Source organism: Lemur catta, chromosome 3 (assembly GCF_020740605.2).
Source record: "Lemur catta isolate mLemCat1 chromosome 3, mLemCat1.pri, whole genome shotgun sequence".
In the NCBI taxonomy this organism is placed as follows: Eukaryota; Metazoa; Chordata; class Mammalia; order Primates; family Lemuridae; genus Lemur; species Lemur catta.
Genome location: NC_059130.1, coordinates 121,271,426 through 121,286,953, shown reverse-complemented (window position 1 = coordinate 121,286,953; position 15,528 = coordinate 121,271,426). Strand labels below are relative to the sequence as shown.

Below are 15,528 nucleotides of genomic sequence, written 5' to 3'. Positions count from 1 at the left end.
GAGGACACAAGCCCCCAAGCATTCCAGCAACCTAGAGAAGCTGTCAGGAGCCCCGTGGACACAGGGGACTCACCGAGCCCCGACTCCGCCTCGTCCTCATGCTATGCTTCCCACTGAGCCCATCGTCCTCCTCCTTGACGGGTTTGAACATGAATGGCGGGGGATCCACAGGCTTCTCGATGGGTGGGAGCTCGCCGTATTTCTTGAAGTGGATGCGGCAGTCGGTGCAGAGCAGAATATTCTCCCGGCCCCCGTGGTGCCAATCTTTGGAGGCTGTGTGAGGGGAAGGAGGGGTGCAGGGTGCCAACCTTGGAAACTATCCCTCTCTCTGGGGACATCTGGGCAGAGGGGACCTTCTATGGGCTCCAACCAACCCTGGCACCACCAGAACCACACAGCACTGGGCTTAGACAGGCACCTGTGACTCAGATAACCCAGGCGCGGTGCTGCCCTGCTCTCCCCCAGCACCGGGAGAGGGTTTCAGGAGTGTCCACTGGCCTGCCTCATCTTGGGGCATCTAAGAGGAGCCGGCAGCAAGCTCCTAGGAACCACGGTGCTCCCCCTTGTCCCTGCTCGAGCACGTGTGGCCTTACTACTGGTCAGTATTCCATACTGACTGCTAAATGGGGGAGTGAAACAAAATAAACTAAAACAAAGATTTCCAACCTTCTCAAGTAACCTCAAAGAACGATGCAAATGTCAAACCAATTACTGCCCCTGGCAGCTCACCAGTCAATGCACAAAATGCTCCGAGCCTACAAAGGCCTGAGCCTGACCTGGCACAGTGAACACGCTCCTCCACCCCCACCCCAGGGCATGACGAGGCCACTTACTGGTGGTGAAGCAGTGGCGGCAGGCGTACCCCTTCAGCTCCTGCTCACTGTCCTCGCTGTCGAAGTCATCCTCGCTGGCTGAACTCAGGTCCACTGGGCACAGCAGGCACAGAGTGGGGAGGGGGAGACACCATCATGCTCAGCCAAGACCTGGGGCCACCCTGTGACCTCTGGCTTGCCTGGGGTTCTGAGCCACCTGTCGAGAGGCTCCCCAGGCCAATGTGTGACAGTGTTCATGAAGCATCGCTTCAAATTCCTCAGGGTCAGTCAGAGAACAAAGAGCCTGCATGTGAGGGGCGGTGTGCAATGGCCTGCCCTGCCAGATTTTTGGTGGCTGATGTCACACCTGAATCCTGGGGCAGCTGGCACTGGTGCCCACAGCTGGTGAATTTGAACTGGGAAAAGTGTATCTGTGCTGCCTTTCCTGATGTACCCAGCATCCTGAGGAATTCTGTCTGCACTGAGTGGCCCTGCCAGTCCTGCTAGCTTACTTCTAGTTGTCTGCACGAGCAACACAGGTGACCCTCAGGTCAAGTGTCCTGGGCCAGGACAGAGCTGCAGGGCACTATTGCTATATCCCAGACTTTTAGAGGATGAGAAGTTGTGAGTCTCAGTATCAGATTGCATGTCATAGTGGGACCAAGAGGAGGAAAAAGAAGAAAGTGTTAATCTGATCTTATTACTATCAAAAGTGCAATGAGAATTTAAACAATGCATCATCCACTAAGTGGAAAATCTCAGCCCAAGGCCAAAACATATCAGGCCAAGGCCAAGGCCAAGACTTAAATTTTTATAAAAACTTAAAATGATGTTGAGTTTATTAGATGTATTTAAATGTACAAATAATTTTTACAACTCTCCCTACTAAATCCCACCCCCATCAGTGCTACATTTAGGTCAGGCTTCACACACACGTGCACACACAGGCACACCCACTCCACGATTCCCCTACACACTGTGGTGCTGAGACGCTCACTTACAGAATTCACTGGAAGGGGGTCTGGAAGGCGTGTTGACAGGTGTGGATGCAGTTCGAGTCTTGATCCTCCTGAACACGGCCTGCCTGCGGTGCCTGCGATGTGCGCGGGAGCTGGCTGCTTCAGGGGTTTTCTTCCAGTAGTAATAGAAGGTGATCAGCTCCCCCTGCAAGAAAGAAGGGCTGGCTGTGAGAAGTGTGCAGAGGGCTTCAGGTTTTCCACGTTCCCCACCACACCCTTCCTCTGCAGGGAGCAGAAAGCTGGGAGTGTAACAGCCGTACTGGAGTCTCGAGGGGACCAGGCCTGCTCAAGGAACACAGCTGTGGGCAGCACGAGCCCAGCCTGCCTCCTAGACACCAAGAGCACTCACTCGTCCAACAAGTATTTGTTGGGTGTCCTCTACGTGCCTGATGCCACCACCGTTCTAAGCGCAGGGGGCACAGCATCAACAACAGGCCAACAAACAAAGTGAGTGAGTGAGTGAGTGAGTGTGTGTGTGTGTGTGTGTGTGTGTGTGTGTACACCTGTGGGTGTTTTCTCCACAACATTCCAGTGAAACCACACAGGTGTGAGAAGGAAATAAATGCCTGGCCTCCTCAGAAACAACTAGCCAGTCGAGGTGCTGGGGGACTAGGGCCAAGTGTTAGGTCAGAAGGACAGAGACCCAGCCCCAGGAAAACTGCTCTCCCACCTCCCGCGTCCCAGCCCATGCCTGGACAAGCTGGCACAGGGTCCTGAAGGCAAGGCCTGGGCTTGACAAAGAAAGACTAAGACACACAACAGTGCTGATGCACAGATGAAATGTCACACGTCACCAGGTCAGCCTTTATGGCAAAAAGAGCTATTCTTTCCACAGCCCGGCACAAAGGGAGGAAAGACATCATTTTAAAAACACAGCAAATGAGACTTTTTAAAGAAAGGACATCTGTGGCTCCCCCACTCCCTCAGCCTCTGCAGGCTCCTCTCTCACCCGACACAAACGGCATGTTCAGCTAACACTCGCTGAATAAAGACCGATTTGTTACAACAAACATCTCAAGATAAAGTCTCCTTACCTGGAATTAAAAAAATAAAATCACAGCGTGAGAGAGCCTACATCACAATGCTCTTCTCTAATTAAATCAACACTGTAGAAAGTCAATTAACTCGACGAACTACCAGATCCTGGGATGTCGCCCTGGGCGTGTCTGTACCCCCGCTCCGTCTCACCACTCACTGTGTCTTGAATGTAGTAGCCAAAAACTGAGAAGGCAAAAATCTTCTCCGGTAACCTGAGATGTAGCTGAAAAGACTCGTGCTAGAAGGACTAAAATAGATAAACCAAAGACATGCAGCTGTCATGCGACAAACTCTTGTGATTGTCAGAGCACCCAATCCAGCCAGGTTTCATCCAAAACAGCCCCAGAGGCAATGGCTTTAGAACACAGTAACTAGAGAAGTGGGTAGACTTTAGGCAGAAAAATGGCTTTCTGCAAGGCAGGTAAATGCATATGTGCAGAGCACTTACTACCCAGAGCTGGATTTTATGCCTGTGCATTCTTGTGAGAAGTGGGACCACAGCTGTCATCAGATCCTTGAAGGAGTGCTGGGATGCAAGAACTTCTGAGTGGACTACTGTACGCCCATGGCACGTATCTCTTGGAGCTTTGGATGCGTTTCAATCTTCCCAAGCACTTAATGCTCAACAAAATGCCAACACTGAACAGATGAAGCACAACGCCAGGCCAATGAGGCGAGGGAGCCAGCTTCCAAGGCAGAGCACACTCATGTCCCTACAGGTACACACAGGTCCCCACTCCTCAATTCCATGACATGGCAAGTGAACGAAAAGGAAAAATGTAGACACTGCCCTTGGAATTTCTGACTCCTCTATCACATGCTATGCTGCAAATGCAGGCTACAGCTGTTCCAGCAGTGGCTGGAGCATCCTGAGCCCCAAGGTCATGATCTGGGAACCTCCTAGCTCCTGCCACTTCACTTCCCCTCTCCCTGGCTTGGGAATGCACTGATCTGTACCACACTGATCCTCGGGTGCTGGCTGGAGGAAAAAGACTCATAAATCCTGCCGGGGGATTAAGAGACCTCTGCTAACACAAAACTGACCAGGCCTTGGTATGCCTATGAGCAAATATGGCACAGAAGTCAAGGCAGGGCACGGCCACTCTCCCAACACTCTCTCAGAGCAGCATGTTCATCAGCTCAGAAGGCGGCTCAATCTGAAGCTTGAAAGAAGAATGAGAAAAAACTCAAAGTGGTTCCTTCCACCTCCTCCTTTAGCCGGAGTCATTTTAGGGGCTATCAAATGAGAGAAGCCTGAGATGTAAGAGGAAATGTTAAGCTACAGGAGAAGAAAGGGAACAAAATTGAGAGAGAGAATTCTGGTAGGAAGGCACTGCCTGGGTCTGTGACCAGCCTCAGAGTCTTACTTGAGACTGTTAAAAAGCAGTCACCCTTTGGCCGGGCGCGGTGGCTCACGCCTGTAATCCCAGCACTCTGGGAGGCCGAGGCGGCAGGTGGATTGTTTGAGCTCAGGAGTTCGAGACCAGCCTGAGCAAGAGAGAGACCCCGTCTCTACTAAAAATAGAAAAGAAATTATACGGACAGCTAAAAACATGTGTGTGTGTGTGTGTGCGTGTGTGTGTGTGTGCATATACACACACATACATATATATAAAATTAGCCGGGCAGGGTGGTGCATGCCCGTAGTCCCAGCTACTCGGGAGGCTGAGGCAGGAGGATTGCTCAAGCCCAGTACTTTGAGGTTGCTGTGAGCTAGGCTGAGGCCACGGCACTCACTCTAGCCTGGGCAACAGAGTAAGACTCTGTCTCAAAAAAAAAAAAAAAAAGCAAGCAGCCACCCTGACATTTCCAAATAGCATTTGTCTGTAATGCAATATTGCTTTACACAGTTACAATCGATTATTTCTATTTCTCAAATATGAATGCTTTGAAAGAGTCTCAAAGGGTTTTAAAAGATAGTATAACTTGCAGATTAAAAAAGGAGAAGCCAGGGCTCAGTGAGGCTAACGAACTGGCCCAGTGCCAGACCAGACAGAAAAAAGGCTCAGCACAGCCAGGCTGGCACTTTCAACCTTGACTCCTGTATCTTCAGTTAGCATGTAACAAAATCAAGACCCCAAAGAAAGAAACCTAAACACTGAAATCAACATCAACTGTTACTCAAGACTCAAGAAACAGTTTCTGAATAAGAATCAGAAGTCCAGATTCCAGCTTCAGAGTGCCCAGGATCAAAATGACCAGGCAGGAAGGACCCTCCTCCACAGCTCTGAAATCACAGTTGATGAGAAAATGAAAAAATATAAACTTAAAATTCAGGAAGGTGTGGGAGTGACTCGAACTGTCACACACTGCTGGTGGGAATGTAAAATGATCAAACGACTTTGTAAAAATTGTTTGGCAGATGACATCTACCACATGACCTAACAGTTCTACTCTTAGTTGTTTACCTAAAAGAAATAAAAACAGGCTCACACAGGTTTTCACACAAACGTTCACAGAAACCTTATTCTTAACAGCCCCAAACTGGAGACAACCCAGATGCCCATGAACAGGAGGATGGATAAACGGATTATGGGGTACCCATCCTCTGGAATACTACTTGGCAACTGAAGGAACAAACTACAGATACACAGACGGATCTCAAAACATCATGTTGAATGAAAGCAGCCAGACACAAAAGGGTGCACATTGTATGATTCCATCCTAGAAAAGGCCACTCTATAATCACAAGAAACCAAATCAGTGGCTGCCTAGAGGCTGGGGGTGGGGGGACAGGAAACTGCCTGCAAAAGGACCTGAATAAACATTTCAGGGTGATGGAAATAGTCTATAAATTGATTGTGGTGTTATTTACATGAATGTATACAGTTGTCAGAAGTCACTGAACTGTGTACTTAAAGTGGGTGCATTTTTGTGGTATATAGTCCATATATGGCATATATACCAATTATATGTCAGTAAGTTGATCAAAAAAAACAACAAATCCAGGCCGGATTTTATTAGCTGCCTCTCAACCACTGTAATGTCTACCCAGGGATTAAACACTGGAATGGAGCGAATCTAGGAGGATTAGAAACAGCATATTGGTGACTGCATGGGTGGCAAGGTCTTGAGCACAAACAAAAGAACATGTCGGGGAAAGCTTTGGTTCTACAAATAAGGAGTGAAGCAGCTCGCAGCCTTACCAGGAATGAAGTCAATTGAACTTTAATCAAACATGCATAGTGTGTGCTGCAGAGACCCGCTGCACATAAATTCAGGGAACAAAAGCTGTTGCAGAAATCAATAGCTTACTGAAACATTAACACAGGCAATCATTGATCAAAAGGCAGCTCCACAAAGGCAGCCTTGCAAATTAGCTCCTGCTTTTGTTTGCAAGCAAACACAGAGGTATAATGTTGTTGACATGAATGGCCTATAATGATCATTTTGTTCCCGATGCTCTCACCTCATCTCACAACAAAGTCTCACAGTCAACACATCTTATATCTTGGTACTATAATTGCACACAGCATGAGGGACTAAACCGGTTGACTAAACTGGTTAGTGCCTGGGCAAAAAAAGGGAAAGAAATGGGCTATCTCCAATCGACAACGTTACAGGCTGCAGCTTTTGCTAAGAAAAGTGCTCAACTTCATTGGTGTACATTTAGCAGATTCTCTCTCTACAACTCCTTTTTCTTTTTTCTTTTTTTTGGGGGGAGGGCTGGATTTTCTCCACAGGTCATAAACAAAAAGCCATTGGCAATGAATTGAGCTTCTGGCAGAGAGAGAACAGAGAGAGAGAGTTTAGCTGTTATTAGGAAATTGTGGGATTATTTTCCTGTTATTTAAGCAAGAATGCCCCTTTCTTTCTCCCTCTTAAGGGACCTTGGGGGAGTGACAGTGTAGAACTATTGAACAGGGAAGGCACTGGAAACATTCTGAGTATCAAAGACTCATTCTTAGCAAGTCCCTAGTATTGGGCCCAGGCTCTCTTATCCTCTGGCCCAGCACTAAGTCTGCAGACCCTTTGGGAGGCTGATGTGAAGGCAGGAAGAGGTAAGGCAGTTACTTGTGTCCCATATTAGAAGCATAAGGGTACACCCAACACTGAGTCCAAATTTTTTTTGTAACTCTATTATTAATACCACATCACCCAAAGAAGTCTGGGTAACCCCTGAGGAAGGGGTGAAGAAGGGGTGAAGGTGTGGTGGAAGGTAAGTTCTAGGGACCCCAGCTGGCCTTCTGTTTTTTTAAAAGGTCTTACTTTGTTGCCCAGACTAGGGTGCAGTGATGTCATCATAACTCACTGTAACCTCAAACTCCTGGGCTCAGGTGATCCTCCTGTCTCAGCCTCCCGAGTAAGCTAGGACTACTGACATGTACCACCATGCCCAGCTAACTTTTTTTTTTCCTTTATAGAGACGGGGTCTCGCTGTGTTGCCCAGACTGGTCCTCCAACTCTTGGGAATCAAGCGAAACTCCTGCCTCAGCCTCCCAAAGTGCCAGGATTACAGGTGTGAGCCATTGCGACTAGCCTTTTTTCTTTTTTAAATAGGCACAGGAAGGCCTCAGTCTTTTGGAAATAACCTTATATACACTTACCCCCTTTCAATTCAGTGCATAGAAAAGTGTTCCTTTATCTTCCAGTGCTACAACATGGTTCTACCATCAGAAAAGAATGATGAGGACTGCTGGCCTCACAGCCATGTTAAGCAAGGACCTGAACACCAGTGTCCTGTCTCCTTGTACATGTGAGGGGTAGGGGAGAAACACAGGCAGGCAGGCATCTAACCCAGGTCCCTGCACCGCGGCAAGTGCCCAGGCTCCAGCATCACCACTGCTGCTGAGGGTCAGCTGCAGCTCATTTCTTCCTCACCATCAGTTTTCAGAGACTGATGGTGAAGAAGGCATGGCCCACTACAAAGGAGGGGGCAGGAGGAAGAGATGGGGCGGGGAGGCAGGCCTGGGAGCTGCTCCTGGATAGCGGGATGATGCTGTTTTCCAGGTCAGTGTCAGCTGAGCAGAAGGTAACTGCGTGAGGGCACAGGGCCCACCAGGGGCAGAGTTGCCAAACACACGTTTGCACCCAACTGACCCCAGGCAGGGCTTGGAAAGCAAGCAGTTAGAAGAAATTAATTCTTTAAGACATGATTATCTGATCCTATGCTAAATAAGTATTTTAACATGAATGTGGAGAGAAAGAGCAGCTAAATAATCTCTACACGGTGCCTTAAATCTCAGTGCTAATGTGCAACGAGTTATAAACTGCTGAAACTGTCATTTGAAAAAATGCCCTACAGTCATCATCCGGCTCCTTCTTTGGTGGTCCAGGTAATGGGGATGAAGAAACCCACCACTTACTTAATGGATGGAATAATCTAAAACTTTTTTTTAAGGTGTATTTTCCAGGGAGAAGTTCCAGCAAGCAACAAATAATTAATTACAGACAGGGCCTCAAACTAAGAAGGGGCAGGGAGGGAGAAAGAAAGAAACATGGTTTTGAGCTGCTTCCTCAACCCCCCAGCCCAGAGAGTGGCCAAGACCATGAGGAAATGCGCTCTGGCCATGAGAGCCAGCTGAGACACTGTCCCCTGGAAGAGCCACTGCTGCTAAGTGCGGTCCTCCCTCTCCACGACCACCTCTGCCTGGGAATTACAGCCCCATTGTTTCAAGGGTAGTGAAGCAAGTCAGTGAAATTTCCTGGCACAGAATCCCATGCAAGTCATTCTTTCCTTTCACTCCCTGACGATTCACGGGCTGGGCCTTACAGCTGTTCAGAACATCTGAGGCGAGAAGTTGGGCGCTGGGCAGAACCATCAGCCAGGTTCAGGAGCAGCCACCTTTTACAGATCTTTTTCCAGCAGGCAACTGGTTGTCTTCCAGTAATGACTCTGGTAATTAAGGCAGTGTTCTCCTGGGCTCCTTCTTTTGTTAACCAACCGAATCCCCTAATCCCTAAAGGAGCCCGACACTGTCAGCAGGCTCTGCTGCTAATCGTTAAATACCACCTCTGTGGTCTCTGACTGCGTTAGGGAGAATGATGATCTGCTCGAAGGCACACAGCAGAGAAGTGGCATTCTGCAATCACAGCCTCCTCCTGCATTCGAGAGGCTGGAGGGCCCCTGCTCCCACACACCACCCAACAGGAAGCCCCACAAGAGAGGACGCAGCCTGCTTCCGGGAATGGCGATCTTTCCTTGCCACCTCCATCTCCTCTTCTAGGGAGACGCAAAGGGAAGGGAGGAAAGTATGTGAAGGTCTTGTGGTTTTGACCTGTTATAAATAGGTTAGGCCAGACTAAGATGTTCGTGGAGATGTTCCTAAATTCCAGGTACCCTTTTTAAGCTTTGAAAAAATAAAACACAAAAAACAAAAACACCTCGTTAGGCAGGTTTAAATTTTTTTTTTTTTTTAATTATTACCACTACATTTGTACAGTGGAAAGGAACTGGAACAGTACAAGTTTTTTATCAAAATTGCAATGGTATTTCCTAAGCTCTGTGTTGTTTCACTTCCTCACCTCAGTCACCTGTCGGTCTTACCTCTGGCCCCACACCTGCACTAAGACGTCTGCACCTGAGGTTCTGCTACAGCCCTTCCGTGGGCTGGCCTGTCCCCTCCTGCACAGAGATGAGGTTAGTCTTCCCAGAGCCCAGATCTTACCTTGTCATTTTCCCTCCAAACTATAGAAGGCCCAGCTGCTTTACCGCTTCTTCCAAGCCTTTCTCTCTGTCCCCAGAAGACCCTTCTACGTATTCCCCACCTCTCATGGCCTTTGGCCAGTTTGCTGTTCCTCAGTGCTTTCCTCCTGCCTGCAGGGCACAGTCCCACGGACCCCTCACCACCCCATCTCCTTAGTGTCCAGGGCTACATCCTCCTTACCACTCTGGACTCAATTCATCACAGATGTCACCTTCTTCTCCTTGAAGCCTTCCCCTTCTCTCTCTCTCTCCCCAACCGCTGGAAGCGATCATGATGTCATTTTTGCTCCTACATATCTTCATTCTTGTCTCTGCCCTGTACACACAGGCTCCCCTGGGCAGTAACCACAGATGAGGGCATCTAACTTCCCAAAGTCTGTGTCCATCTCATCTGGGAGTACCCCACAGGTCAAGCACAACATCTTGAACATAACTCGTATTCAGTAAATGTTTGATGGAATGATTATTTCCTGGGAATTAAAATTTGCCTGAAATTAACTCTAAAAGAATAAAACTTTTGGAGAATGGATAGGATCACCAACTTACTATTGTGCCAAGTAAGAGTATTACAAATAACTGCCTCCTGATCTCATCGTTTCATAAAAGAGATGGCATTTTATCTCCAAAAAAGTAAAAAAAACAGACTTAATCTCTGAATAAAAGTTCCTTAATTTGACTGTATTTACTGTCAAGAAAAGTGACCACATTGTTCTTACTGTTGTTTTACTTCTTGTGGGCCAGTGTTTGGAAGCAGCTGCTCTGCAGGTAGGTGTCCTGGGCTGCGGGGTTTAGGAAGCCACTGTCCACACTTCCTCAGCTCAGTGGCCTTATTAACAAACAAGCAAACCACCTTTTACTTGGCTATGAAATCTACAAGGATGACATTAAGCACCATAAATATGTGCTTTCCATAATATATTTAATCTTCACAGATACCCGAACAGATAAATACCTTCATTATCTCTGCTTCACAAATGAGGCAACTAAGGCACAGAGAGATAAAGTCAGGTGGCTAAGCTCACAGTTTCAGGTGGCAGCCCTGGGGGTCTGGTTCTAGAGTCTAATGTTCTTAACCATTACACTCTGCTATGCTGCTTCTCTAAAAAGTCTGACAACCATGGTTTAAAGAATTAAGGGGAAATAGACATCTGGATTTTTTTTTTTTTTTTTTAAGACTGAAAATCTAATTTGGGTTATCTTTCATCTCTGGAGTTCACAGTAACATCTTAAACCTTTTACCTGGACTTTTATCGGTCAGGGATGACGAGCACAAAGACCACCATGCATCCTGGTAACAACTGGCTGCCAGCATTCCCACCTCAGGGTGGCACCTCACCCCTAACAAGCACCCGTGATGTTCAGAACTGCACCTGCCTGAAGCAACTTCAGGGGTGCCAAAATCAGAAACACATTAGGTAGACACAAGTGCAGAATCAGAATTATGCCCATGCCTACAGAAGTATTTTCTGCTTCCTATACCAAGACCAAACTCTATGGACTATGTCCGACTGACACTGACGGCCTTCAACCAGGAGCATTCCCCACTACCTACTCACCAAACTTCAAGCCGTCCGCCAGCTTATGTTACAGGCTGCTTCTGGCTCTAGGTGACAGATGGCCCAGAGATATGCCAATAAATGGCGTTCACCTGCCTCTCGATCCAGAAGCAGTGACGCTTGAGTCTGGACAAGGCACAGTCCCTAAACGGATATGGGCCCTGCCCCCCAAAAGACTTTTGCACATGCTACAGACTACAAAGCTCTGAACTATGATCAAGGGCCGCTGGGGTTGGTCTCCTGACCCTCTGAGCCCTGGGTGGTAGTCCCTGCAAGCAGTTTCATTAAAAAATTTATCTACTGATCAAGTAATAGACAGAAAACTCTTCTACTTAACTAAAAATAATAAAAATAAATAAAAAATATTTGGAAACCACTTGTTTGAAGACAGATCAAGGCCATCACAAAGCCACGCCTGAACTGAAGGGCTCCCACCGTGTGTGGAGGTCATCCCAGCCCCTGGCACGGAAGCCCTGGGCAGTCTTGACACAGCGATGAGACTGGCCTTCACTTCACACGGAACCCACGCACAAGGGCCCACTTGGAGGCCTTTATTTTTAGTTTTCCTGAGCTGTTTGTTTAAATAAAGACTGTTAACATTTTAAGTGTAATAATAGCAATACCAGAAAAATCTCATTTTCTCAGTAAAGCCTCCCAAACCCCAAGAATGCATTTGTTGACATCAGTTTTCCTTCCCACAAGCTGAACACTTCATTATTTCCTGAATTCACTTTACTGAAGTTCAGCAATAGGGCAAGTGGGATTTCACTGCCGTTGGTTCTATCACATCACCTTTCTGAATGTTTTCTAGTTCCTGTAACAAAACCACAAAGGGGGAGAAGAGAAGAAAGGAAAAAGGAAAGCCATAAAGCTGTTAAAACCACCAATTCTCTATCTCGTAAACATTTTTCTATTTATTGGCCTTTCATTATATGTGCAATCTTATTATCCCTGCACAGCATCAAAGTGACATCCGTCAGGGTCACCCTATAAAATATACATTGGCAATGTAACATTTAATGACGGGAGCGGATGACAGATGAAGGGTGAGAGAGTGTGGCATGCTGCAGGCCGTTTTAAAGGGATCATCAGTTATATCTGTGCATTTCCCGAGGTGATAATTCAATGACAGGGGCTGGAGGGAAATCCATTTTTGAGCTCAGAAAGGATAGTTAGGAGAAAAATGTTTTTGTATTGGAAGCATGTAATGACTGCCAGGAAATGAGAACAGCTACTTTAACCATATTGCTTCTTATATTTTATGGTTTTTATGGATGCACAGCAAATTATCATGTACAATCCATTTCTGCAAGTTGAATTTTAAAAAAAGGACTTCCTCATTACAAAGAAAGGAAGGAGAGAGTATTTAATTTTGTCATTGTGTCATATTTGCTTAAAAAAAGGAGCAAAAGCAAAGATTACTCTTCAAAGAACAAAAACACAGCTACCGACAGTACCACACCCCCCTTTTAAGATGTGAAACATCTCATCTCTTTCACCTGAATTTTGGATTTAATCTAAGGCAAAGATCTTAGAAAAATTCAGACAAGCCTGCAAACCAAACTCGTGCTTATCTGTGCTCTTGTCTCAAACACATGGCCAGAGCACTTGCTTAGTAGAGCCTTTTAGCACAGAAATTCCAGAAGGAAGGTGAAGGACAGCAGCTATCTTCATACAATGGTATGATGGGCGGGACTATGTCCCTCACCCCAAATCCATATGTTCATGTCCTAACCCCCAGCACTTCACAATGCGACTTTATTTGGAGACAGGGTCTTAAAAAGGTAATTAAGTTAAAATTAGGCCATTATGGTGGGCCCTAACCCACTATGACTGTTGTCCCTATAAGAAGAGGAGATTAGAACACAGACACAGAGGGAAGACCACGTGAGGACATTGGAAGAAGATGGCATCTACAGGAGAGGCCTCAGGAGAAACCAACCCACCCTGCTGACACCTTGATCTCAGACTGAGAAAATAAATTCCTCCAGAACTGTAAGAAAATAAACTTGTTGTTGAAGCTGCGCAGTCTGCGGTATTCTGTCACGGCAGCCACAGGAGGCTAACACACAAGCCTAGGGACAGGGCTTAGTGTTTAGCTTTAAGGAAAGGAAAGGATCTGCTGGGAGGTTATGTGCACTAGACCACCAAGCCCTCCAGGCTGTGAGAAGGGCTCACGGAGCTGACTGCCAGCCAGGAAGGAGTAGAGTTTGATTGGGGGAGAAGAACAGGTGCCAAAGGGTGGGAAAATGGCAAAATAACCAACCACTCACAGAGCTGGCCACCCTCCCTACAAGTGGGGCCAAACCTACTAGCTTATTCTAGCAGCTCTAAATGGCAGATGCCAGGCGGTGCCCCACACAACTGCTGCATTATGACCCAGGAGAACCAGCCCAAGCCTGAAACACCTCACAGGTACCATGGATCTGAGACAGCTGGATCACCTAGAGGGACATGGGGGGAAGGAAGAAGACCATAAGATGGACAAACAGCTGACGGCGAACACAAAGGAAAAATCCCTCCAGAGTTTCCTCAAGCCTATTTTTAACCACTTAATTCTGGTCAGTTTCCACAGAAAAGAGCCAAGCTCCATCAGGCCTGTGCTAGTCCCTGCATGGCATTCCCCATGAGGCTGCGATACGGGGACAGGAAGGGCATGCAGCCCACACTTCAGGACAAACACATCTTTGAGGCACTCTAACATGGCAGCTCTGTCATCCTGGGGTCTCTGAGAGACTGGTCCGGGTTACTTACAAACATACATGTTGCAGTTTGGAAAACGCATGTGCTAGGAACCACCAGGGGTTTGGGTTATAATTCACGGAAACGCTGTGGATCCCCTAATCACAGACTGGGATACAGGCCGAAGGTTCTCTCCTCCTGGTCCATACCTAGGCCTCTTCAAGGGTCCTTGTCAGAGGTTGGCTAGCTCCCCAACGAGAGGCCCAGGAGGGTGTGGCTGGCGCTACTAGCCTATGCAGGATGCTGCGGTGTGGAGCCCTGGAAGGGCTCTCGGACGGTCTGGGGACTTCCTTCAATCTGCTGCTTAGGAAGCCGCTCCTTTGGCAGCACCCCTGCGCCTGAGGAAACTTGGGAAGATGCTGCTGCCTACTGTGGGGCTGGTCACCCAGAAGACAGCTAGAAGCCTCCTTGGCCACTTAAACTGTGGCAGGAAAGCTTCTAGGGCCACCTGGGATCACTTCCCCCAATACAGTACACCACACACTTAAAATTAGCGCACCTTATATTTGCATCAAAAACTTGGCAACTCTTGTTCTGGAGAAAAATCACCGCTGTTGTTGTGACAGATGGCCTCAGTCACGCCGCTCTAACATCCCCTACCCCTGCTGACATGGGTGTGGCAGGAGGGGGTATTGTCAAAGTCCTGCCAGGAAACACTTCGACCCCCAATGCCCCCACCCTCCTCATGCTTATGTAAAGGTTGGTGTGTGACACAAAGGTGTTCTTGGCCCTCTTCTGGGAAATAATTTTTCCTTCGCGGTAAAAGGTCACTCTCAGGCACCAGCCGTCTCTAGCAGAAAGCCTCACAGGGCGAGGGATGCTGCCAGATGAGCTCTGCACTCTTATTGCTCAAACCTGAGATCCCAGAAGCAACTCTAAAAAGTAGACAAACTTTTCATTAATTCAGGAGTTTTAAAAGCTGAAGAATTTCCAGTTGGAGAAAGCTTCAGAAACTGGCCTTTCTCCAGTTCTGCTTCACTTCTCAACGGACGACAAAACCCTTTGCAATGAAGAACAGAGAGGTAGAAATTTCCCTGTGAGATGACTTTAGACTTTAGCCCATGGCCACAGAGCTGAGAGAGGAACCAGAGTCAAGGCAGAGAGGAGCATTTCCTGAAACGTCCCTCAGGGCCCTCGTCCTAAAAGTGCCCGACCTGCTGTGATATCTGCCAGGACTTTGGAGCCTTCACCTCCTACCACATGCAGCTTCTTGAGTCCTTCCCTTGGAAAAAAGGGACTGATAGTTTTTCACACCCGTCCTGGGGTGCGGGCTCTAGGAACACCTTCTTATGCTTACTGCCCGCCCACTCCCCAGCTCCATGTGTTGGGATCCTAGCCACCTTCTAGGGCTAGTCATACACATCACCTCACACATGCTACCTTTCCTGACTCACACGGAGTGAGTTTCTGGTAAGTCTCTTTCCATGATTACCAATTCTCTCTCAGTTGGTTGCAACCCTTTTGTGGCTCACCCATCACTGAGTCCGGCAGAATAACAAGCTATGCCTACAACTTGATTGCCTGCCTCCTCTTCCCCAACTGGACACTAAACTGCACACGAACAGAGATGTGGCCACACACAACTTTGTACCCTGAGCAATATTCAGCAGAGAGCCTAATCCTAGACAGGTGCTCAGGCAAATGCTCACTGATTTGAACTGGGACGTGTTGCAGACACACAGATACATGACAATTATAATTATACTTCACCAGGG

The 15,528-nt window shown here is 47.6% G+C and overlaps 1 protein-coding gene across 9 annotated transcripts in view; it reads right to left on the bottom strand.

The window, feature by feature from the left end:
- RERE (arginine-glutamic acid dipeptide repeats) overlaps positions 1–15,528 on the bottom strand; it is a 397,407-nt gene that overhangs the window by 11,309 nt on the left and 370,570 nt on the right. For all 9 annotated transcript variants that reach the window (XM_045546222.1, XM_045546221.1, XM_045546223.1 and 6 more), the window contains 3 exons: positions 1,814–1,976; positions 834–926; positions 74–273 (listed from right to left, as the gene is read on the bottom strand). In XM_045546222.1, the coding sequence (XP_045402178.1) occupies positions 74–273; positions 834–926; positions 1,814–1,976 (456 nt within the window). The remainder of the gene's footprint in view (positions 1–73; positions 274–833; positions 927–1,813; positions 1,977–15,528) is intronic.